At 46.0% G+C, this 26020-nt stretch overlaps 1 protein-coding gene across 1 annotated transcript in view; it reads right to left on the reverse strand.

Annotated features, from left to right (window-relative positions):
* The window catches only part of ACRBP (acrosin binding protein), a 453570-nt gene that overhangs the window by 270508 nt on the left and 157042 nt on the right, over nucleotides 1–26020 (reverse strand). The window contains exons 2-3 of the mRNA XM_069649836.1: nucleotides 7766–8008; nucleotides 7390–7484 (exon numbers count right to left, since the gene is read on the reverse strand). Coding sequence (XP_069505937.1) covers nucleotides 7390–7484; nucleotides 7766–8008 — 338 coding nt within the window. The remainder of the gene's footprint in view (nucleotides 1–7389; nucleotides 7485–7765; nucleotides 8009–26020) is intronic.

A 26020-nucleotide genomic window follows, 5' to 3' on the forward strand; every position in this document is an offset into this window, starting at 1 on the left:
GATACTTGACTATGCAGTATACACACGCCGACTATTACAGGCTTTCAAAGAAGCACAGAAAGACAAAATCCCATTAAAATGGACACAAGTGATGATAACACAGTACTTCATGTTAAAGGACCTCATTGCGCATGCATCAGTTTTAGCGAACCCTGACTATGATCTGGAGCTCTACCTGTTTTCACACTGCAATGGAATTTTAATGACAGCAGTTCTAACACAAAAGACATCATTGGGGAACAAGCCATTGGCCTACTATAGCGGTACTCTAGATTCAGTAATGCAGTGCCACTTTGCGTGCGAACAAGCTCTCACCGCACAGCCTTCGCCATAGAAAAAAGTGCCACCATCGTGATGGGTTGTTCAGTGACACTATACGCAGAACACTCAGAGTTTGCCATTTTAGAAAGATCGAAAAGCACTCTCACCACTCAAAGGGCAACGGCATATGAAATAATAATTTCAAGCCCAAACGTTTACGTAGCAAGGTGCAAAACAGTGAACCCAGCAATATTCATTACTGAACCATGCACAGTAGAAGACATACAGGAACATGATTGTGCAACATATGAAGGAGAAGAAGATAACATTCCAAAAGCAAGTGAGAATGGACTGGAGGAGGGGAAAAAATACTTTGTGGATGGATCGGCATCCATAGACAGCGAGACAGGTGAAAAACATGTTGGGGCGGCAGTGGTAAGAATGGAAGAAGGAGAGTATGAAGTAATTGTACAAAAATTCCTCCCCTCACATTATTCAGCCCAGGTAGCAGAATTGATATAGCTAATTGAAGCGCTACACACAGCCAAAGGGTGTGCTGTGACAATATACTCTGACTAAGCATATGCAACAACAGTGCACTCATGATTGTCACATTGGCAGCGGAGAGGGTTTAGGAGGGCAGATGGTTCACCAGTACAGCATGCAGCCTTGTTGAATGAGCTAATAGAAGCATTAGCAGAACCGTCAGTGGTAGCATTGGCGGAGTGCCAAGCACATAGCAATAACACAGACGCAATCTCATTGCCGGTCAAGTGGCACAGCGAGTAGAGCGCCCGCTTTGACACCCGTGCAGAGCCTGTTAACGCAGGTTCGAATCCCGGCGGGGCCAAACTCAGCCTTTCATCCTTCCGAGGTCGATAAATGAGCACCACACACCGTGGGTAATAATAAGCAGCGCTCAGATACCTGAGGGTTTGTAGCGCTATATAAAAGCCTAATTATTATTATTATTATTATTATTATTATTATTGAGGAACGCGGCAGTGGACGCAGCCACAAAAGAAGCAGCTTATTTTAATATCCTGCAGGTAGTAGAGTGAATTGTAAAAACGTCCAGTACAGATACAGCAGAGGAGTGATACAGCCACACACCAATTGCCCAAATAATTGAGCTCCAAAAACATGCACACGTGGAGGAACAAGAATTATGGGGAAAAAGAGGATGCAAACAATCACCAACAGATTTGATATGGCGACAGGAGCCCACGGGGAAGATAGTAATGCTGGTGGAATTGTTAAAAATAGAATTCAAACAACTCCACTTCCCAACGCATGTGACTAAACAGCACATTGCAGCGGAAATACAGGAACACTAGTTCACAGTGGAATGCACAACATGCCAAACATACAATTCAGGAATGACTCTTAGAATGCTGCGAGGAACACTACCGCATCCTGTGGGCCTGTTTAGAGAGCTCCACATTGACTACGCGGATATGGGGGAAAGATGCAATGGAGCAAGATATCTGATTTTAATAGTTTGTCCATTCTCAAGATGGGTGGAAGCTGGACCATGTCCTCACTCAGATGCAAAGTGTGCTGCCAAATTCTTGGTACGGGAGGTTTTCTCAAGGTGGGGCATATGTGACGTCATAAGGTCAGATAATGGCATGCATTTTGTAAATTATCTTTTCAAAGAAGTCACCATATTGTTGGGTGTGAAGCACAAATTATGTTCGATTTATCATCCACAGGCGAACGGGATTGTAGAAAAAAATCAACGGCCTGCTCAAAAGCAAACTGTCCAAATTGTGTAACACCTTCAAGAAAAACTGGGCGTATTGCTTGCCCCTAGCACTGTTCCAACTACGAACTCAGCCAAGTAAGGACCACCATTTGAGCCCGCACGAAATAGTGAATCGATGGTACATTCATACGCCACTCTCCCCAGTAAGAAGAGTATCAGACGCTCACAGAGCTGCCACAGTACTAGGGGATGAATTTAAGGAATACATTACCCAACTAACACGCGCAGTGCGTAGCATAACGAGACAGATCGCACCATCATTTACACAAAACACTGGGACAGACACTACAACACCAGTGTGGGACAGCCCAACGAGAAAAATTAATGCCAGGAGAAAATGTGTATGTGCGAAGTTTTGTGCAGAGGTGGAACTCTCTGAGATTTCATGGACCCTACGAGGTCATATATTGTACGCTAACCGTGGTTAAAGTGCAGGGGTTGAAATATTGGGTGCATCTGTGAGATGTGAGAAGAGCACACGATAGTACAACCCCTCAATGTGAGCAAAATGAGAGCAACGAAGTTGCAAGTGGCTAATATAAACATGTGCAAAATACAACAAATTAAAAAACGGCAACAAAAAAAGAGTTTATAAGTAAAACTGTATGATAAAGAAATAGGATACAAATAATTGTATATATATATATATATACATATATATATATGTATATATATATATATGAAACAGCATATAGCTTTCTCTCTCTCCCTCCCAAAAAGAAATTAATGCAAAGAATAATGAAAAGTATGTATGCATTGTACTTAACAATTTTATATCGCCCCTTCAGGTGGAAAAATGGCAGAAAGGAAGGCTCTCACTAAAGACGACACAAATGTAGATAGTGATAGAGTAGATAGTAGAATAAATATGTGGTATAGCTTTGCATGTGGACTTAAATTTTCTGCAATACTGTTTTCTGTGATGCTATTTTTAGCGGCCTGGTACTGGACAGTATCTTTCATAATTAAGGATATGAACGAGGGGGGAGTGGGGTAAAGCTGATACGGGAAGGCTCAAAGCTCATATGGACTGGAGTTACAACTATGTGGAAACATAATGGTTCTGTAAACAATAATCTGACTACGTTGCATAAAACTCCACTTTTCTCTCTTTCCGCTATAGAACTAAGCAAAGATAAAGAGACCAATCAGTATGATGGGGACTACTCCTGGGGTAGTGAGCCAGATCTGACAAATACTGATGTGTACACAACCGTAGAACCTACCTCAAAAGGCACTGTAATGCACTTTAATCCTGACAATGTAATTACACAAGACACTCCAGCAAAACAGACCTGGCAAGTTGCTTGCGAATTCAGTGACGCGACATGGGCAGATGTCTTTCCCATACATTGAGTGAAAATGATAAATAACAGGGAAGGGGGGAGGAGATGGAAAAGTGGGGCAGGAGGGAAAAGATATGATGTTTACCATGGCCTGGGATTAGATGAAATTGAAGACCCCTGCCACCCAGATTCGTCAAACAAGTGGTACTAAGACATGAGTGCAACGGCAAAACAAGCCACAAATGAGAGCTGCTATGTCTGCTCTTTCATACCGCACGCTTCAGGCACACCTAAAATACTTATACCTCAAGAAGTGCCCTTGTCGGATGCCCAATGTTTGATTCATCTCACATTGTGTAGGATTCGGAACACCTTCCAGTCACACAGAGTTACAATAGAAATGCTGCAGAATGAGATAACCTGCACGAGCAAACCGCAAGGAGTGATTTGCATCGAAGAGCCATTTTTTGTTATCAGAGCGACAAGGTTCACAGAAAACAAGTGGCACGACGAGACAATCACATATAAAGCAGAGGCATTATGAGGCTTAACTGAAGAAAACTTTCAATGGGTCAAAGAAACGTGTACTCCCGTCTGGTCCCACTACATTGCAAAACTCACATGGGTTACTGCACTTGAGAAACCCATCAAAACACAGAAAGAAACCCGCACAAACTTTGTTCCCATGGCGAATGGAAGGTACAAATGGGTTCCAACAGGAAATGCAACAAAACGATCATCATCCCAGATATGAAAAAAGGCTCAGCAGTGCTCATGGACATGTATTGGGTGTGTGGCAAGCAAGCATACCTGCATCTACCGGCATCATGGAGGGGTACATGCAGCCTGGTCACCCTGCACCCAGCTCTAATGGTAATCCCAGAAAGCAATATCCAAGGGGGGAGAGATTCGGCTGGCAGATCGGCAGCAGAAGAGTCGGGTGGCCTATCGGCAGCAAGAGATTCGGCTGGCACATAGGCAGCACCCCAACCAGCAACAACAGAGCCTTCCCCATACGACATTCTGTCTGAAGATGAGTTACAAGACAGAGTGACCGGCAAAAAGAGGTCCAACTATATTTCCAGCAAATCATCCAAACTCCTTGCCGAGATTCCTGATAAATACAAATTGTTTAATTCAGCTGAAACGTTCTTTCCCTCCCTCCTGGCGCCAGGACTTTAGGCGTTTGCAAACGCCAAATGGCTGCAGATCGTCTGCTGGGAACTGATCCAACTGGCCAACGACACTGAAGAGGGATTCAATGTGCTCAAGGAGGAACTCGAGCCCAGTGCATAATGACAATGCAGAACTAGTACGTCCTAGACCTTCTCACAGCAATGGACGGTAGTGTTTGCCGAAAAATCGGGAGCGGATGCTGTACATTCGTACCTTCTGAAGATGGGGATAATGGGACACTCTCCCACGTCATCTCGACAGTACACAACTTGGGGGAGAGAATGCGGAAGGAAGGAGGAATAGAGCAGAGCAACTGGTTCGACAACATGTTCAACTGGATACCCTCGTGGTTCAGCATTATGATGAAAATATTTGTTCCAGTCGTCGTTTTTCTTTTGCTATTTTTCTGTGTGTGCCAGTTGGGCGTACGATGTTGTGCAAAATCTATGCCTAGTTCAACAATGATGATGGTAACAATAGGCAAACCGACAACAGTAGCAACAATGATAGACGCGCAAATACAAACTGGGGAGCCAAACCCACCAAAGTATCACCTGACAGCTGTTTATCATCAGCATGGGGACAGGGTAGACAACCTATACCACACCACAATTAAAGAGCCATGGGAGTTGCAATGGTACAGGGAGGTGTGGGTGGACCTAGATGGGGATAAGGGTATATACATGACAAGCACACCCGATGAATATGCAAGGAGAGGGCAAAGCTTAAGAGGTGTATGTAGGGCTTGGATGCCAATAAAAGGTACACCAGCATGGGATGAGGCAGTGCAAGAAGCAGAGTGTTATCGGAGGGAGAATAATAAAAAAGGATTAGTTTGTTACTTTAGATGTAACGAAAGGGGGGAATGTGTGGGAGTGTGGGGTTGTTTAGGCACCCCCATACATTCAGCACGATGTGGGCCACTTGCTCGTACAATAGGGGGGGACGCTTATAGTGGGGGCGCTTCCATTGCTCGCATGCATGCTAACAGTATGCAGATGCAGGGCTATTGTGAGAAACACTTGGCTTCCATTTTGTGTGCCCTCGATTCCATCTTTGGACTAGGCCTCACTGCGATAATACGAAAAGGCTTCTCTCCCCTGTGCAGCCCCGCACACTTCGCGCTCATGGCACCCACCTTTTCTCACTCTGTCTGAAAGCTTCACAGCTCCATTTCTCACAGATGCACCAGGGACAATTGAAACCAATATATACCATTATACCAATATACCATCTCACTCTTCCTCTGAGATCACTGTCCTGTGTGTGAATCGGCCCGAACCATGACTTGTAGCTCATCCATCTCCACAAACCTGCCTGTGCCCTCTTACTCCTGCTGTTGGCAAATTACTGCCACTATAACCCTGTGCCCCTTAAGGTATTCCCTTGATGTAACAGAAGTGTGACCCCGCTAAGTCCACCCCAGTGTGCCCCCTAGTAAACCTAGACCTCTTTCACAGTATATTGCACGCTAGAACTAACAAATGGCAGCGTGCCCCATAGCTGCTTTGATGCGCTCAGACCCACCACATGATCGATGTTATCACACTGACCAAGACCCCTATGCCTGGTGACTCCATATAAGTCATAATGAATGATGCTCTGATTTTATGCATGCAATTTATACGTTCAAGAAGATTTACTTAAGCTTACACTAATGGTCATTGTTTATTATATGTCTAGTGTTAGTTTTTTATGCTAGCTTAGTTAGTGTCTGCCCTTCCTCACCGAGACTGACCCTCACCCCTTGGGACGCTGGCAACCGGACCGCGTGATGCTCACCTGCCCGCCAATGGAGCAACCAATCCGGATGAAGCAGCACCCATAGCCGCATATGTATCAATGTTATTCACCCAATCACAAGCAATTGTAGTCCCATATAGAGTGATGTCAGTGATGACGCTTTGTCCCTTCATAAGCTCATATCTTTGTAAAGTTTGCCAGAGCGCTCTCGGGGCAGCAGAGTTCTCTGGATGCCAATTTTTACATAAACAAAACTTAACTCTTGCAACCTGTTCTCTTAGTCTCATTCCCCATTGGGGTGTGTTAGATTTTTTTTTGGTATTGCATTTGTAAGTCGGGGAGTGAGCCTTCAAAGTGAGGACATCCTTAAATGTACACCGCACATTTGGGATCTTGGATAAGAGGATGATGGTATCATGGGAGGCAGGGATTTTCCTAAGAAGATGTTAAAAGAAACCATGTGGTTCTTGCTGTGGGTACAGGGACTGAAATAAAGATGTATGAGCAAGAGCTAAAACAAGATCTTGTGTTTCAGCATCACACAGAAGAAGAAGAAGAGGCAACAAACCCTGTGCTACAAATCTACCTTTAATATGAGATGCAAACTAAAATAAAAAAGACATTTCCTCCATACAAAACTAGAAGGAAGTTTCAATTTTGAAACCCTGAATTTGGTGCTGTGGTAAACGCGGCAGTAATGCACCTCCAAACTCTAAATGAGGCACACTGGCTTTACTACCTCACTGACTTTCTGGCGGCTGATTTTGAAAGACTGTGGGCTTTGCCTGACCTTGGAATGTCAAAAGTGCTTCAGTGAAGCATTGTAAAGGTTAATATACACATTGAACCAATTCCTGTCTCCCCTCTGACAATGTTCAATGAGAGAGAAAATGCACAGGTTTTGCTTCATGCAGTCTCTATTCCTCAAGGACATTGCTTTTCCCTGCATACAACCAATCTCTCCTCAAACACACTCCATGTATCCTGCACACAAATACATTGTCTGTCTTCTGAACACTTTTCCACCTATGCCTGCATGCACAAACCTTTTTCCCGTGCAGGGCATCATGTGTGCATTCTTTCAGCCTTCTCCCCTGTGCCCTTTTCCACTCTCTCTGGCACACCCAAACTTACAAACTTTTACCTGATTCTTACCTTCAAATAATATTTCTTCTTGCTGCATCGATAATGTGCGAACGCACAAAAGTCTGAAAAATAGGGTGCATCGGGGGATTCAGAGCATAAAACTCCTGCAGAACCAACAACAAAAGCATCTGTGAGAAATGCAGTCCAATATTAAAAAACATAGTCCACATCAAAAGATACAGCCCATAACTGGTCAATAATACACTCATCTACAAAGCCCAGTATCTGGCACTAGGCGTCCTTGCGGAGATATAAACTCTATGTACTACATTAAAGGCAGTAAACGTAAGCTGACATACTACAATAAAGCCCAGTATTGGAAAGTGAAATCCCACACGCGGGTATATCACCCTCCCTTCTACCAAATAGCCAAGTGACACCTTACCTTGTGGTATCAGGCCGTGGTTCTCATACTTGTCCACTCGTTTGATAAGCAAATTCTCACAGCCAGAGTGGAGGCGAATCTCACAGAGGGCCTCGGCACGGCCATGTGCCACAAGAGACTGGAAGAATAGCACATACTCTTCATGCGACAGGGGTGACCCGGACCCAACCACATGTTCTGTGACAGCGATGGAGAAGGTCTTTGTGGCGCCGATAGTGTTGCTGTTTTTCCAAAATCGGAGACCTGGGGGGCAAGAAGGAGAGTCTATTGGGAACATGAACTGTGCAAGGAGACCATTAGAATGAAAACATGAAGGGTTAAAGTCGTACTGCTAGAGAGGATGATCCTGCCAGGGCATGCGGCTATGACCCATGTACCTCATTGAGTCCATTTATTACTTTTATTCCTCCTTTGCCCTCGTTTTATGTGATATGAGTGAATGAGACATCTATGATTACGGCCCAGGATGTGTAAAATACAGCACAGTGGGTTTGGTGGTGTCGGTAGCCTGCATTTTGCTTTCTCCTATTGGTGGCCCTAAACCTTGCAAAGTGTTCTTCCTGGAAGCCAGTGAAGACCTGGCATTTTGGAATGGCTCTTTGGGTTTTATCTCAACATTAAGATTTGTTGGTTAGCAAGCAACTTTACACAAATGATGGAGCACATTCTAAGCTTGAAGTGGAAAAAGATCCGAGCACCCACTCACCACCCCCACACGCTAATGTATTTCAGCAACTATGAGGTTTATTGTCATGCATGCTGAGGGACATTTTCTATTCCAAATGAAACCCTTCCTAGACAGTGTGCAATGCTGCAAAGACTTACCAAGGGAAGACATTTGCTAGTTCTCTGGTGAAGCTTAGGACCACACACTGAGCATTACAAGGTTATGACAAATACATGGATTGATGTGTTTTTGCAGCCAGACTCTACGGCGATTGGTTCTCACTCTGGGAGTTAACTGTATCTTAATTGTATTGTTCATTTATATAGCGTCTATACAAAGGCAAGTGTTACAAAGCGCTCAAGGTGGGTGGGATCACGGGAATAAACAACAGTCACTCAGAGCCCTTGAAAATATGAGACGATAACAGTCTGCAAAGCCAGAGTAATGGCATAAAAAATGCATTTAACATTATGGGATATAGCAAATAGGCCTGACATTGATTCTGCAGTTTTAACAATGCAATTAGGGTTGAAGACAAGGGAGAAACAGACACACGATCTTCGCGCGTGGTGCATACGGATTGAGGAAGTGCACAAAGGGTCATAGGGAGGGGAGGACCAAGTGCACCTGGTCGGGTGAGAATGGGGTAAGTGCAGAGAGAGCCACTCTCTTGGGTTCATTTCTCAGTGCATTGAGTGTGGGTGGGGATGTAGGGCCATGAGGCAAGTGCGAGAAGGACTGGCGGGGTGCCAGGGACCAGTGAGACTCTGAGGTACACCCGGCGTCCAGTCAGCATGCTGTAAGGAAGAGGAGGGAGAGAGGGGAAGAAAGAGAACTAGGTTAGCAGGGTAGAGGGAGAGAGAAGGAGGAAGACAAGAGGAAGTTGTGAGGGTGTAGGACTAAGGGACAGATACAAGAGTAGCATATTGATTGGCAAAAACTTATTAGAAATCCTAACTAGCCCTACTTCTAAGAGGGGTTTCACTGCCGCAACAAAACTAGCTAGTGAACCTGTATGTGTCAGAATGTTTGCCGTCCTGTGTCCAAATCCTATCCTATCCCTCACAAGCTAAACTGAACATAAGATGAAAAGGGAAATGTCTCTTAGACTGCCGACCTTGTAGTCCAAAACAAACGTTCCAAAAAGGTGTAGAAAAGCAAACAAAGGTTCCACAAGGTTCTGCAAGACTCAAGGGGTTGACTCCCGTTCCCAAGTCTTTCCACTTTATCCAAGAATGCTTCTGTATCGTCAATGGTCAGAATGAGTCTTTATCTTTACTTGGCAGGCCTGGCTTCTAGGCCCTGAAACAAGGAAGAATGGCCTGGACACCTTTTCCAAGCCATATTGAGAGTCCTAGCCCATTGATGGGCAGACTTGACAAATACTGTGATGATCAAGAATAGCTTGGTTATCTCTCCCAAGCTGTGCTCTGATTTTCCTCCCAACTGCCACAGTCCCAGGCCCTTCTTCCTGGCCCATTCTCCTCCCAAGTAGGGTACTCCATGTTTTTGGATTCACACAGTTCTGTTTCCCTGTCTTCACTTCCACCCACAGCATTGTTTTACCCTTCTGTCAAGGTCTATGAGTGCCACTTGTATTTGTAAAGTTCTTATTCCTCCTTGTTAATGTTTGGGGTGTGTTTCCCCTGTGTGGGTCCCATACACCTTTTACTTGGTTACTTTCCCAGTTCTCTTTGTCTGATCTTTCTTCAAGCCACAGCCTGGGTTTACACTCCTTCCAAGGTCTGTGAGTACCATCTCTATATGCAAAGTTTGTATTTCTCTGTCTCTTTGGTGTACTCTTTCACCCCCTCCCAACCACATATTCTGGGGTCTCCCTGTATCTTCCCGGTCCCCCTCTGTGTATCTTTGCACTTGGTTTGGAAGGGTTCCGGTCCTCGGCAACAGCGGTAAGCTTCTGCTGCTTCGCCTGGACTCTCGCTGTCTTTTCTTGGCAGCTCCCCAGCTGATCTCTTCCACTGAGAGAGTCAACCGTTTCCCATAGTTCCTTGTATACGGCTGATGCTTGAGGGTCCCCCTCCCCTGTTTGTGCGGCACGCCAGCATTCTTGGCTCCCCAGTGAGGGAGACTCCAGCTTCCCTTAGATCCCTGCAGACTGCTGAGGATCAAGGGGTTCCCCTTGTTAGGGAGAATTCTCTCTTTAGGCTGAATTTCCTCACCTAGTGAGACCCCCAGCAGCTTTGCTGGATTTCTGGAGTTTGTTTTTTTCTCCTGCCAAGAGTGAGACTCTTTTTCTCCCACTCTTGGACATGATTTATGGTGTTCCTTTGACTGTTAATGTGTTTTCTGGGCTATGGGGTCCTTTACTCCATAGGGTCTCGTGTTTTTACTATGTGTTTTACACAGCACCCTCCGTGCAGTAACACAGGGGTGTCATAGTGACACCCCACCATAGACTCCATACCCTGGGACTGACTACTGTCTCCCAGGGCATGTAAAGTCACCGTTGGCTTTACTAGTCCCAAATTATTAACAGAATCCAGTACAAACCATCATATTGTGGACGTACTGGTCGGGGCAATTCGCTTGCCCCGGGGTCTGTTAGTCAAGGGGGCACGCCTCCGTCCCCCCTGATCGAGTTTTGGCTGGTGGCAGTGGAACTACTTTTTATATTCAACCGCGAATATTTCCCTATGGGATTTTCCCATTGTTCGAGGCTACCAACTTTAATTATTTAATTCTCATAGCCTAGAACATACCGCCGGTTTATTTAAGTAATATTAATTCGCCGGTTGGTATTTTTTGCCAGGACTCAATTCTAAAATGACGTTTGTGTTCTCTTCTGTGACCCCAACCCAAGTCGAGCCCTTTGTTCCACTTTTTGGCGGGCTTCTCCATAGAAGCCTCCAAAAGTGGTGCCACTCTGTCTGGGTATCACACGGGGTGTGGGAGGGGGTTTAGGCACCCTGGACTGAGTTACCTTGGTAACTCAAGTCGCACTCTTGTGTGATTGGCCCAAGTGGTGAGCCGGCCGGCTCACCACTTAGCATGTTTGATTGACAGCTAGGCTGAGTGAATAGGGATATGCTGCATAAAAGCAGGGCTTTGGGGACTGGAACTTCGAAAGTCGCCACAGGACCTGAGAATCCGACGAGGGAGAAGCTGAGCCGACCTACCACGATGACACCACCGGTGGAGCCCTGCGGAACCGACTCACCACTTCCCGATGATAGAGAAGATCTCCCGGCTGGAGAGGCTTCTTCCCCTGACTGGTGGGCACAACCAGTTTACCTTCTTTTCTTCGCACCCCAGACCGGGTTGTGGTCGAACTGCCCGTGCCAAGCACCCCGGCGGCCGGATAGCCACTTACCACTGAACCGCGAATCAACGGACCGCTCCTTGTACCTGAGAAACTCCGCGGCTGGTTTCTTCCCTGGCAGTGCAACGGACTCCTGTCTTCCTCCCCGACGAGATCCTCTCTTCCCCCAGACGAAGCACCGACTGCATCCACTGCCAGGAACAACTGCCCCCGCTGGAGTGTTCTCACCACTTTAAGGTACCGTGTCCGCCAGGCCTCCCTTTCTAAAGATTGCTACAAGGTAATAATAACCCCTTGACCTTCTGGACTGGGCTGGCCGCCTTGACCCTCTAACTGGTCCCTTTCTTTGGTCCAACTCCTTTTTGAACCGTTACAAGACTTTTGTGCACTGCAACCGTGTGACCTTGGACACATTTCGTTTTGATCCTCTTAAAGCGGATCCGGCCTACTGACTCTGAATTCACAGTGTTACTTTGCCTTCCTCTCTTGTTGTGTTCGTGAAAAAGTGCTGGGATCTGTTTCAATTTATTCTCTGCTTTTCTCTCCCTTTTTAAAACAAATTATTAGAGTGCCATCTACGTTAAGCGCTTACCGCTGTCTGAAAATAAGTGGGGCTTTACTTAAGACGTGTTTAATATTCTTTTAAGGGAGTGTATATCTTTTAGTGACCGTGTTTTTGAATTGCTTACTATTAGTGCCTGAGTGTTTTTCTAGATGTGGTTTTAAATAAATAATTATATCTATTTTACACCAAGCCCTGGTCAGTGTTTACTTGTTCTATTGTGTTCTCTTGACCTATTGTGAATACTCTGTTTACTGCCTAACTCTTCTTGAGGGAAGTCTGACTGCTCAGCCACAGCTACCAAGTGAATCTGTGTGGTACAGACTGCTACCAAGTGGGTTTACTGCCAAACACCTGTAGTCCTAAATCTTTTGCAGTGGTCCCAGAGGGAACTGCACAGGTTTCTGCCTAACACTGGTGGCAGCGGTGGGATTTGTATTGAGTATACACTTTAGAGTGCTTGTTGAACACTTTAGGACAACTAACCACAGAGCTTAGCACTAAGAAGCTGATTTTCTAACTATGTCTGCTATGGAGAGTTATACCCTCGAATCATTGTCTGACAAAACTGCTGATTGCTTAAAAGTATTGTGTAGACATAAGAATCTCTCTGAGAAGGGCAAGAAAATGGAACTTATAGAAAGATTGTTAGAAAACCAAAGTCTGGGTGGTACAGAGGAATCTACCCCTCCCCCCCCCAGCAAATGTAGAAAACAGTGATGGTATTGATCTGAATCAAAGTCTTGATAATGAGTCAGAAGAGGAAAATGAACCTAATGAAGTTAGCCACTCTGAGCCTCTGTCTGCCTTAACTACTGTACCTAGTGGGCCTATACCAGGTCCTACATGTAACCCTGCTTATTTTGAACTTGAAGAAATGAAGCTTGAATTAGAGTACAAACGTTTTATTGCTCAATCTGAAAGAAACCAAGAACTAGAGTTCAGAAGAATGAATGCCCAGGCTGAGCAGAAGCAAGCTGAGTTAAGACTCAGAGAAATAGAGCTTAATCATGAACTAGAAATGAAAAAGTTGTCTGTGGAAAATGCTTCTCTCTCCTCTGGTTCTTCTAGGAGTTCCAGTCCCAAAAGACCCCGGATGCCTAAGGAATTAATGGGTATGTATGAACCTAAGTGGGATGTGTTCGATTGGTTAAAAATGTTTGAGTATAATCATGGGCTCCAGGACATCACAGGGAATGAGTTACTTCCCTGGTTGTTCTCTAGGCTTCCCCCTGCTGCAACTGATGGGGTAATGGAGTTGGGGGAGGTGGATAAGAAGGATTATGAATGTGTGAAACTAGCTTTGATAGCTAGATTTGGGAAGACCCCTTCCCAGTACCTTAAGAGGTTTAGGACCCTCAAAAAGCATGATGGTACCCCTTGGGCTACCTGGGTGAGTGAAAGTTTGAAAAACTTAGAGGGATGGATTAAGGGTTACAGAGTTAACACTTATGAAGGAATGAATAATCTTGTAATGTTGGAGTCAATTTATGATGCCTGCTCTCCTGAGCTCAGACAGCACTTGGCTGATTCAAAGGAATTAGATTCCTGGAAGTTAGCTAAGGCTGCTGACTTGTGGGTTGCCAACAGAGCCACACACAAGGATTCTGGGGCTACTCAGAAAAAGGATGAGGGAAAACAGCCAAAGAAGGACTCCAAAGAGAATTCTAATAATTCCAATTCCAAAGAGTGCCCCAAACAGAACCAAAAGAGTAAGCCAACAGGGAAACCAAATCAGGCTAGTGTACCTCCTGGTGCCAAACCAGAAGGAGGTCAGAACAAGCCACCATTCCAGAAAGCATTTGGTAAATGCTTTGTTTGTGGCTCTTCTGACCATGTGAAAGGAGATCCCAGATGTAAGGGTAAACCTTCAGGGGTCCAGCTTGTCTCCTTAGCCTTCGCTGTCTCAGCCAGTGTTTCTTTAGTGTCTCTGGGTTTGTGGGAACAACAGAACTTAGATGGCTATAATTCTATCCCAGATAATACTAAAGAGTATTATAAGGACAGTGTCCAGGTGAATGGTCAGGAGACTCCTGCCATTAGGGACACTGGGGCCAGCATAACTGTGGTGGACAAATCGTTTTTTCAGGCTGAGGATGTTGCTAAGGCACCCAAACGCCTCACCAAGTTAGCTGGAGGGCCTGTGCAGATGCTTCCCCAATTACCAGTTCTCATCCAGTGTAATGACATGACTGTGAAGATACCTGTCAGCATACAAAGTGAGGTGCCAGGAAGGGTTCTGCTGGGTAATGACTTGAAAACTCTTGGAGTAGTGTCACATACCCCCAGACCTCCTAGTAAAAGGTTACAGGAGCTCACCAGACCTGCAAGGGAGAGAACCATGAGAGGTACTCCCAAGGAGATGATGAAGAAAGAGATCACTCCTGCTCCACTGGAGATGTCAGCTGCTGTCTCTAAGCAACAAGAAGCAAAGGGGAAACCTAAGACTTCTAACAAGAAACCAGCAGTCAGCACTCCAGTGCAGCCAACCAGGACTTCCCCTAGGTTGTCCAAAGTTACACCAGTAACTCCCCCTCCAGCTGAGGCTGAGATGGATGTACAACCCTGTGTGGTTGAACTAGACTCTGAAGAAGAGCTAGTGGAAGGCCAGGAACTCATTGGAAATCTGGATCCTGTTGACCATCCTGAGCTGCAGTCTTTACTGGCAGAAGGTGGACCCAACAGGGCAGACTTCAGTAAGGGACAGAGAGAATGTCCAACTCTGGAATGTCTTCGCCACTAGGCAGATGCTCAGGCTGAAGGGCAAGAGCCTGGGAAATATAGGTTACACTGGGAAGATGGCCTCTTCTACAGTGAATCAACCGAGTCTGCCCCTGGGGACAACAAACGACTTGTAGTACCCCAAGAGAACAGACCCCAGTTCTTGCAGTTAGCCCATGAGATTCCTTTGGCTGGTCACTTGAGTTTCAAGAAGACTAAGGAAAGGCTCTCACTCTACTTCTATTGGCCAAAGATGGGGGCTGAAGTAGATAAATACTGCAGGAGCTGCCATACCTGCCAGACTTCTGCTAAGGCTGGTTCCAAGAATGTGGCACCTTTAGTGCCTCTCCCAGTTGTGGGAGTACCATTTGAGAGAGTAGGGATTGACATTGTTGGTCCCCTTGATCCTCCAGCCTCCTCAGGCAACAGGTTTATACTTGTCATAGTAGACCATGCTACTAGGTACCCTGAGGCGATTCCTATGAGGACTGTTACAGCTCCGGCTGTGGCTAAGGCCCTCCTTGGTATTTTTACCAGGGTTGGGTTTCCTAAGGAAGTAATCTCTGACAGGGGGTCAAATTTTATGTCCCACTACATGAAAGCCATGTGGAAAACCTGCAGAGTTACTTACAAGTTCTCAACCGCATACCACCCTCAGACAAATGGACTGGTTGAAAGGTTCAACAGAACCATGAAGAGCATGATAGGTGCTTTAGAGGACCCCCTTAAAAGAAAGTGGGACCTTCTACTGCCATGCCTTCTCTTTGCTTATAGAGAAGTCTCTCAGGAGGGAGTAGGTTATTCTCCCTTTGAACTTCTTTATGGTCATCCGGTCAGAGGTCCATTGGCCCTGATCAAGGAGGGGTTGGAGAGTGCTCCTTCCCCCAAGCCAGTCAGAGTGACTTACTACGTGATAGGTCTCCGAAGGAGAATGTCACAATTGATGGCAGAAGCAAGTGATAACTTGAAAGCTGGACAAGCATTGGTCAAGCACTGGCATGACCAAAAGGCTAATATGGTTGAGTTTACTCAGGACCAGCTAGTTCTCGTTATGATTCCAACAAGGCAGAGGGCCTTGCAAGACAAATGGATGGGACCCTTCAAAGTTGTGGGTAAACATGGAGAGGTCAACGATCTGGTGGACCTGGGCAACCCCAAGGAGGCTCCAACAGTCTTCCACACCAACAGACTAAAAGTGTATGTCTCCAGACCTGATGTAGGAGCTTTGCTTCTAGCATCATCAGAGGAAGAAGAAGAGAGTGAAGCTCTTCCTGATCTCCTCAGAGGCTTACCTTTAGGTGAAAAGATTGAAGGAGTAAATCTCTCTTCAAATCTGACATCTGAGCAACAGGAAGAGTGCAAGTCTATGTTAAATCAGTTTGCCTCCCTGTTCTCACTTTCACCAGGCTTGACCCCTTGGGGACAGCATGGCATACTCACTGGTGACTGTCTGCCAGTCAAAAGCAGATGATATCGAATGTCAGAAAATGTAAGAACCCACATCGAAGGTGAGGTCAACAAGATGCTTGATCTCGGGGTAATAGAGCCCTCTACTAGTCCATGGTCTAGCCCAGTTGTGTTAGTACCAAAGGCAGGATCTAAAGAACTTAGACTCTGTGTGGATTACAGAGCTCTTAATGCAGTCACTAAGACTGATGCCCACCCTTTGCCAAGGACAGATGAGTTGGTGGATAGACTTGGTGCAGCCAAATTCCTCAGCACATTTGACTTGACGTCAGGCTATTGGCAAATAGCCCTGACAGACCATGCCAAGGAGAAAACTAGCCCTGACAGACCATGCCAAGGAGAAAACTGCATTTTCTACCCCAGTTGGCTTATACCAGTTTAAGGTTATGCCTTTTGGATTGAAAAATGCACCTGCTACATTTCAAAGGATGGTAAACCAGGTTCTGAATGGGATGGAGGACTTATGCATGGCATACTTGGATGACATAGCAGTGTTCAGCAATTCCTGGGAAGAACATGTGGACCACCTGAGATATGTTTTGCAGGCTATTGGAAAGGCCAATCTGACCATAAAGGCAAGTAAATGCCAGATTGGACAGAGTAAAGTGGTCTACCTTGGACATGAGGTAGGAGGTGGAGAAATAAGGCCTTTGCCCAGTAAGATTGAAGCTGTGCAAAATTGGACAACACCTACTACTGAGACCCAGGTGAGAGCCTTCTTAGGTCTCACTGGGTATTACAGGAATTTCATTGAGAACTATGGGTCCATAGCTTCTCCACTGAATGTCATCTCCTCTCCAAAATTCCCTAAAAAGGTTAGGTGGGATGAGGAATGCAATCAGGCCTTTGAAACCCTGAAAAAGGCTCTTTGCCAAGCCCCAGTACTCAGAGCTCCTGACCACCACCAAACTTTCATTGTGCAAACAGATGCTTCAAATGTAGGAATAGGTGCAGTCCTCAGTCAACTGGATGGGAAAGGTAGGGAGCACCCCATTTGCTTCATCAGTAGAAAACTGAAGGATCCTGAAACAAGGTGGGCAATCGTTGAACAAGAGTGTTTTGCTATTGTGTGGGCTCTGAAGAAGTTTAGGCCATACTTGTATGGTTCTACTTTTGTCATTCAGACAGACCACCAACCCTTGAGATGGTTAATGCAAATGAAAGGGGAAAACCCAAAACTATTGAGATGGTCAATCTGCCTGCAAGGGTTTGATTTCACCATTGAGCACAGGTCAGGGTGTCACCACCAAAATGCTGATGGTCTCTCTAGGATGTATGTCATCGACTAGAGGTATGAGATTCATCCAGGAGTGGATTAAATCCTCCTGTCCCTTAGTCTGGGGGAGGGCGAGTGTTAGGGAGAATTCTCTCTTTAGGCTGAATTTCCTAACCTAGTGAGTCCCCCAGCAGCTTTGCTGGATTTCTGGTGTTTGTTTTTTTCTCCTGCCAAGAGTGAGACTCTTTTTCTCCCACTCTTGGACATGATTTATGGTGTTCCTTTGACTGTTATTGTGTTTTCTGGGCTATGGGGTCCTTTACTCCATAGGGTCTCATGTGTTTTTACTATGTGTGTTACACAGCACCCTCCGTGCAGTAACACAGGGGTGTCATAGTGACACCCCACCATAGACTCCATACCGTGGGACTGACTACTGTCTCCCAGGGCATGTAAAGTCACCGTTGGCTTTACTAGTCCCAAATTATTAACAGAAACCAGTACAAACCATCATATTGTGGACGTACTGGTCGGGGCAATTCGTTTGCCCCGGGGTCTGTTAGTCGAGGGGGCACGTCTCCGTCCCCCCTGATCGAGTTTTGGCTGGTGGCAGTGGATACTACTTTTTATATTCGACCGCGAATATTTCCCTATGGGATTTTCCCATTGTTCGAGGCTACCAACTTTAATTATTTAATTCTCATAGCCTTGAAAATACCGCTGGTTTATTTAATTAATATTAATTCGCCGGTTGGTATTTTTTGCCAGGACTCGATTCTAAAATGGCGTTTGTGTTCTCTTCTGTGACCCCAACCCAAGTCGAGCCCTTTGTTCCACTTTTTGGTGGGCTTCTCCACAGAAGCCTCCAAAAGTGGTGCCACTCTGTCTGGGTACCACAGGGGGTGTGGGAGGGGGTTTAGGCACCCTGGACTGAGTTACCTTAGTAACTCAAGTCGCACTCTTGTGTGATTGGCCCAAGTGGTGAGCCGGCTGGCTCACCACTTAGCATGTTTGATTGACAGCTAGGCTGAGTGAATAGGGGTATGCTGCATAAAAGCAGGGCTTTGGGGACTGGAACTTCAGAAGAAGATCTCCCGGCTGGAGAGGCTTCTTCCCCTGACTGGTGGGCACAACCAGTTTATCTTCTTTTCTTCGCACCCCAGACCGGTTTGTGGTTGAACTGCCCGTGCCAAGCACCCCGGCGGCCGGATAGCCACTTACCACTGAACCGCAAATCAACAGACCGCGCCTTGTACCTGAGAAACTCTGCGGCTGGTTTCTTCCCTGGCAGTGCAACGGACTCCTGTCCTCCTCCCCGACGAGATCCTCTCTTCCCCCGGATGAAGCACCGACTGCATTAGCTGCCAGGAACAACTGCCCCCGCTGGAGTGTTCTCACCACTTTAAGGTACCGTGTCCGCCAGGCCTCCCTTTCTAAAGATTGCTACAAGGTAATAATAACCCCTTAACCTTCTGGACTGGGCTGGCCGCCTTGACCCTCTAACTGGTCCCTTTCTTTGGTCCAACTCCTTTTTGAACCGTTACAAGACTTTTGTGCACTGCAACCGTGTGAACTTGGACACATTTCGTTTTGATCCTCTTAAAGCGGATCCGGCCTAATGACTCTGAATTCACGGTGTTACTTTGCCTTCCTCTCTTGTTGTGTTCGTGAAAAAGTGTTGGGATCTGTTTCAATTTATTCTCTGCTTTTCTCCCCCTTTTTAAAACGAATTATTAGAGTGCCATCTACGTTAAGCGCTCACCGCTGTCTGAAAATAAGTGGGGTTTTACTTAAGACTTGTCTAATATTCTTTTAAGGTAGTGTATATCTTTTAGTGACCGTGTTTTTGAATTGCTTACTATTAATGCCTGTGTGTTTTTCTAGATGTGGTTTTAAATAAATAATTATATCTCTTTTACACCAAGCCCTGGTCAGTGTTTACTTGTTCTATTGTGTTCTCTTGACCTATTGTGAATACTCTGTTTACTGCCTAACTCTTCTTGAGGGAAGTCTGACTGCTCAGCCACAGCTACCAAGTGAATCTGTGTGGTACAGACTGCTACCAAGTGGGTTTACTGCCAAACACCTGTAGTCCTAAATCTTTTGCAGTGGTCCCAGAGGGAACTGCACAGGTTTCTGCCTAACACTGGTGGCAGCGGTGGGATTTGTATTGAGTATACACTTTAGAGTGCTTGTTGAACACTTTAGGACAACTAACCACAGAGCTTAGCACTAAGAAGCTGATTTTCTAACTATGTCTGCTATGGAGAGTTATACCCTCGAATCATTGTCTGACAAAACTGCTGATTGCTTAAAAGTATTGTGTAGACATAAGAATCTCTCTGAGAAGGGCAAGAAAATGGAACTTATAGAAAGATTGTTAGAAAACCAAAGTCTGGGTGGTACAGAGGAATCTACCCCCCCCCCCCCCCCAGCCAATGTAGAAAACAGTGATGGTATTGATCTGAATCAAAGTCTTGATAATGAGTCAGAAGAGGAAAATGAACCTAATGAAGTTAGCCACTCTGAGCCTCTGTCTGCCTTAACTACTGTACCTAGTGGGCCTATACCAGGTCCTACATGTAACCCTGCTTATTTTGAACTTGAAGAAATGAAGCTTGAATTAGAGTACAAACGTTTTATTGCTCAATCTGAAAGAAACCAAGAACTAGAGTTCAGAAGAATGAATGCCCAGGCTGAGCAGAAGCAAGCTGAGTTAAGACTCAGAGAAATAGAGCTTAATCATGAACTAGAAATGAAAAAGTTGTCTGTGGAAAATGCTTCTCTCTCCTCTGGTTCTTCTAGGAGTTCCAGTCCCAAAAGACCCCGGATGCCTAAGGAATTAATGGGTATGTATTAACCTAAGTAGGATGTGTTCGATTGGTTAAAAATGTTTGAGTATAATCATGGGCTCCAGGACATCACAGGGAATGAGTTACTTCCCTGGTTGTTCTCTAGGCTTCCCCCTGCTGCAACTGATGTGGTAATGGAGTTGGGGGAGGTGGATAAGAAGGATTATGAATGTGTGAAACTAGCTTTGATAGCTAGATTTGGGAAGACCCCTTCCCAGTACCTTAAGAGGTTTAGGACCCTCAAAAAGCATGATGGTACCCCTTGGGCTACCTGGGTGAGTGAAAGTTTGAAAAACTTAGAGGGATGGATTAAGGGTTACAGAGTTAACACTTATGAAGGAATGAATAATCTTGTAATGTTGGAGTCAATTTATGATGCCTGCTCTCCTGAGCTCAGACAGCACTTGGCTGATGCAGAGGAATTAGATTCCTGGAAGTTAGCTAAGGCTGCTGACTTGTGGGTTGCCAACAGAGCCACTCACAAGGATTCTGGGGCTACTCAGAAAAAGGATGAGGGAAAACAGCCAAAGAAGGACTCCAAAGAGAATTCTTATAATTCCAATTCCAAAGAGGGCCCCAAACAGAACCAAAAGAGTAAGCCAACAGGGAAACCAAATCAGGCTAGTGTACCTCCTGGTGCCAAACCAGAAGGAGGTCAGAACAAGCCACCATTCCAGAAAGCATTTGGTAAATGCTTTGTTTGTGGCTCTTCTGACCATGTGAAAGGAGATCCCAGATGTAAGGGTAAACCTTCAGGGGTCCAGCTTGTCTCCTTAGCCTTCGCTGTCTCAGCCAGTGTTTCTTTAGTGTCTCTGGGTTTGTGGGAACAACAGAACTTAGATGGCTATAATTCTATCCCAGATAATACTAAAGAGTATTATAAGGACAGTGTCCAGGTGAATGGTCAGGAGACTCCTGCCATTAGGGACACTGGGGCCAGCATAACTGTGGTGGACAAATCGTTTTTTCAGGCTGAGGATGCTGCTAAGGCACCCAAACGCCTCACCAAGTTAGCTGGAGGGCCTGTGCAGATGCTTCCCCAATTACCAGTTCTCATCCAGTGTAATGACATGACTGTGAAGATACCTGTCAGCATACAAAGTGAGGTGCCAGGAAGGGTTCTGCTGGGTAATGACTTGAAAACTCTTGGAGTAGTGTCACATACCCCCAGACCTCCTAGTAAAAGATTACAGGAGCTCACCAGACCTGCAAGGGAGAGAACCATGAGAGGTACTCCCAAGGAGATGATGAAGAAAGAGATCACTCCTGCTCCACTGGAGATGTCAGCTGCTGTCTCTAAGCAACAAGAAGCAAAGGGGAAACCTAAGACTTCTAACAAGAAACCAGCAGTCAGCACTCCAGTGCAGCCAACCAGGACTTCCCCTAGGTTGTCCAAAGTTACACCAGTAACTCCCCCTCCAGCTGAGGCTGAGATGGATGTACAACCCTGTGTGGTTGAACTAGACTCTGAAGAAGAGCTAGTGGAAGGCCAGGAACTCATTGGAAATCTGGATCCTGTTGACCATCCTGAGCTGCAGTCTTTACTGGCAGAAGGTGGACCCAACAGGGCAGACTTCAGTAAGGGACAGAGAGAATGTCCAACTCTGGAAGGTCTTCGCCACTAGGCAGATGCTCAGGCTGAAGGGCAAGAGCCTGGGAAATATAGGTTACACTGAGAAGATGGCCTCTTCTACAGTGAATCAACCGAGTCTGCCCCTGGGGACAACAAACGACTTGTAGTACCCCAAGAGAACAGACCACAGTTCTTGCAGTTAGCCCATGAGATTCCTTTGGCTGGTCACTTGAGTCTCAAGAAGACTAAGGAAAGGCTCTCACTCTACTTCTATTGGCCAAAGATGGGGGCTGAAGTAGATAAATACTGCAGGAGCTGCCATACCTGCCAGACTTCTGCTAAGGTTGGTTCCAAGAATGTGGCACCTTTAGTGCCTCTCCCAGTTGTGGGAGTACCATTTGAGAGAGTAGGGATTGACATTGTTGGTCCCCTTGATCCTCCAACCTCCTCAGGCAACAGGTTTATACTTGTTGTAGTAGACCATGCTACTAGGTACCCTGAGGCAATTCCTATGAGGACTGTTACAGCTCCGGCTGTGGCTAAGGCCCTCCTTGGTATTTTTACCAGGGTTGGGTTTCCTAAGGAAGTAATCTCTGACAGGGGGTCAAATTTTATGTCCCACTACATGAAAGCCATGTGGAAAACCTGCAGAGTTACTTACAAGTTCTCAACCGCATACCACCCTCAGACAAATGGACTGGTTGAAAGGTTCAGCAGAACCATGAAGAGCATGATAGGTGCAAAAGAAAGTGGGACCTTCTACTGCCATGCCTTCTCTTTGCTTATAGAGAAGTCTCTCAGGAGGGAGTAGGTTATTCTCCCTTTGAACTTCTTTATGGTCATCCGGTCAGAGGTCCATTGGCCCTGATCAAGGAGGGGTTGGAGAGTGCTCCTTCCCCCAAGCCAGTCAGAGTGACTTACTACGTGATAGGTCTCCGAAGGAGAATGTCACAAATGATGGCAGAAGCAAGTGATAACTTGAAAGCTGGACAAGCATTGGTCAAGCACTGGCATGACCAAAAGGCTAATATGGTTGAGTTTACTCAGGACCAGCTAGTTCTCGTTATGATTCCAACAAGGCAGAGGGCCTTGCAAGACAAATGGATGGGACCCTTCAAAGTTGTGGGTAAACATGGAGAGGTCAACGATCTGGTGGACTTGGGCAACCCCAAGGAGGCTCCAACAGTCTTCCACACCAACAGACTAAAAGTGTATGTCTCCAGACCTGATGTAGGAGCTTTGCTTCTAGCATCATCAGAGGAAGAAGAAGAGAGTGAAGCTCTTCCTGATCTCCTCAGAGGCTTACCTTTAGGTGAAAAGATTGAAGGAGTAAATCTCTCTTCAAATCTGACATCTGAGCAACAGGAAGAGTGCAAGTCTATGTTAAATCAGTTTGCCTCCCTGTTCTCACTTTCACCAGGCTTGACCCCTTGGAGACAGCATGGCATACTCACTGGTGACTGTCTGCCAGTCAAAAGCAGATGATATCGAATGTCAGAAAATGTAAGAACCCACATCGAAGGTGAGGTCAACAAGATGCTTGATCTCTGGGTAATAGAGCCCTCTACTAGTCCATGGTCTAGCCCAGTTGTGTTAGTACCAAAGGCAGGATCTAAAGAACTTAGATTCTGTGCGGATTACAGAGCTCTTAATGCAGTCACTAAGACTGATGCCCACCCTTTGCCAAGGACAGATGAGTTGGTGGATAGACTTGGTGCAGCCAAATTCCTCAGCACATTTGACTTGACGTCAGGCTATTGGCAAATAGCCCTGACAGACCATGCCAAGGAGAAAACTAGCCCTGACAGACCATGCCAAGGAGAAAACTGCATTTTCTACCCCAGTTGGCTTATACCAGTTTAAGGTTATGCCTTTTGGATTGAAAAATGCACCTGCTACATTTCAAAGGATGGTAAACCAGGTTCTGAATGGGATGGAGGACTTATGCATGGCATACTTGGATGACATAGCAGTGTTCAGCAATTCCTGGGAAGAACATGTGGACCACCTGAGATATGTTTTGCAGGCTATTGGAAAGGCCAATCTGACCATAAAGGCAAGTAAATGCCAGATTGGACAGAGTAAAGTGGTCTACCTTGGACATGAGGTAGGAGGTGGAGAAATAAGGCCTTTGCCCAGTAAGATTGAAGCTGTGCAAAATTGGACAACACCTACTACTGAGTCCCAGGTGAGAGCCTTCTTAGGTCTCACTGGGTATTACAGGAATTTCATTGAGAACTATGGGTCCATAGCTTCTCCACTGAATGTCATCTCCTCTCCAAAATTCCCTAAAAAGGTTAGGTGGGATGAGGAATGCAATCAGGCCTTTGAAACCCTGAAAAAGGCTCTTTGCCAAGCCCCAGTACTCAGAGCTCCTGACCACCACCAAACTTTCATTGTGCAAACAGATGCTTCAAATGTAGGAATAGGTGCAGTCCTCAGTCAACTGGATGGGAAAGGTAGGGAGCACCCCATTTGCTTCATCAGTAGAAAACTGAAGGATCCTGAAACAAGGTGGGCAATCGTTGAACAAGAGTGTTTTGCTATTGTGTGGGCTCTGAAGAAGTTTAGGCCATACTTGTATGGTTCTACTTTTGTCATTCAGACAGACCACCAACCCTTGAGATGGTTAATGCAAATGAAAGGGGAAAACCCAAAACTATTGAGATGGTCAATCTGCCTGCAAGGGTTTGATTTCACCATTGAGCACAGGTCAGGGTGTCACCACCAAAATGCTGATGGTCTCTCTAGGATGTATGTCATCGACTAGAGGTATGAGATTCATCCAGGAGTGGATTAAATCCTCCTGTCCCTTAGTCTGGGGGAGGGCGAGTGTTAGGGAGAATTCTCTCTTTAGGCTGAATTTCCTAACCTAGTGAGTCCCCCAGCAGCTTTGCTGGATTTCTGGAGTTTGTTTTTTTCTCCTGCCAAGAGTGAGACTCTTTTTCTCCCACTCTTGGACATGATTTATGGTGTTCCTTTGACTGTTAATGTGTTTTCTGGGCTATGGGGTCCTTTACTCCATAGGGTCTCGTGTTTTTACTATGTGTGTTACACAGCACCCTCCGTGCAGTAACACAGGGGTGTCATAGTGACACCCCACCATAGACTCCATACCCTGTGACTGACTACTGTCTCCCAGGGCATGTAAAGTCACAGTTGGCTTTACTAGTCCCAAATTATTAACAGAAACCAGTACAAACCATCATATTGTGGACGTACTGGTCGGGGCAATTCGATTGCCCCGGGGTCTGTTAGTCGAGGGGGCACGTCTCCGTCCCCCCTGATCGAGTTTTGGCTGGTGGCAGTGGATACTACTTTTTATATTCGACCGCAAATATTTCCCTATGGGATTTTCCCATTGTTCGAGGCTACCAACTTTAATTATTTAATTCTCATAGCCTCGAAAATACCGCTGGTTTATTTAATTAATATTAATTCGCCGGTTGGTATTTTTTGCCAGGACTCGATTCTAAAATGGCGTTTGTGTTCTCTTCTGTGACCCCAACCCAAGTCGAGCCCTTTGTTCCACTTTTTGGCAGGCTTCTCCACAGAAGCCTCCAAAAGTGGTGCCACTCTGTCTGGGTACCAGAGGGGATGTGGGAGGGGGTTTAGGCACCCTGGACTGAGTTACCTTGGTAACTCAAGTCGCACTCTTGTGTGATTGGCCCAAGTGGTGAGCCGGCCGGCTCACCACTTAGCATGTTTGATTGACAGCTAGGCTGAGTGAATAGGGGTATGCTGCATAAAAGCAGGGCTTTGGGGACTGGAACTTCAGAAGAAGATCTCCCGGCTGGAGAGGCTTCTTCCCCTGACTGGTGGGCACAACCAGTTTACCTTCTTTTTTTCGCACCCCAGACCGGTTTGTGGTTGAACTGCCCGTGCCAAGCACCCCGGCGGCCGGATAGCCACTTACC

Source organism: Ambystoma mexicanum, chromosome 3p (genome assembly GCF_040938575.1).
Source record: "Ambystoma mexicanum isolate Mex_15411 chromosome 3p, UKY_AmexF1_1, whole genome shotgun sequence".
In the NCBI taxonomy this organism is placed as follows: domain Eukaryota; kingdom Metazoa; phylum Chordata; class Amphibia; order Caudata; family Ambystomatidae; genus Ambystoma; species Ambystoma mexicanum.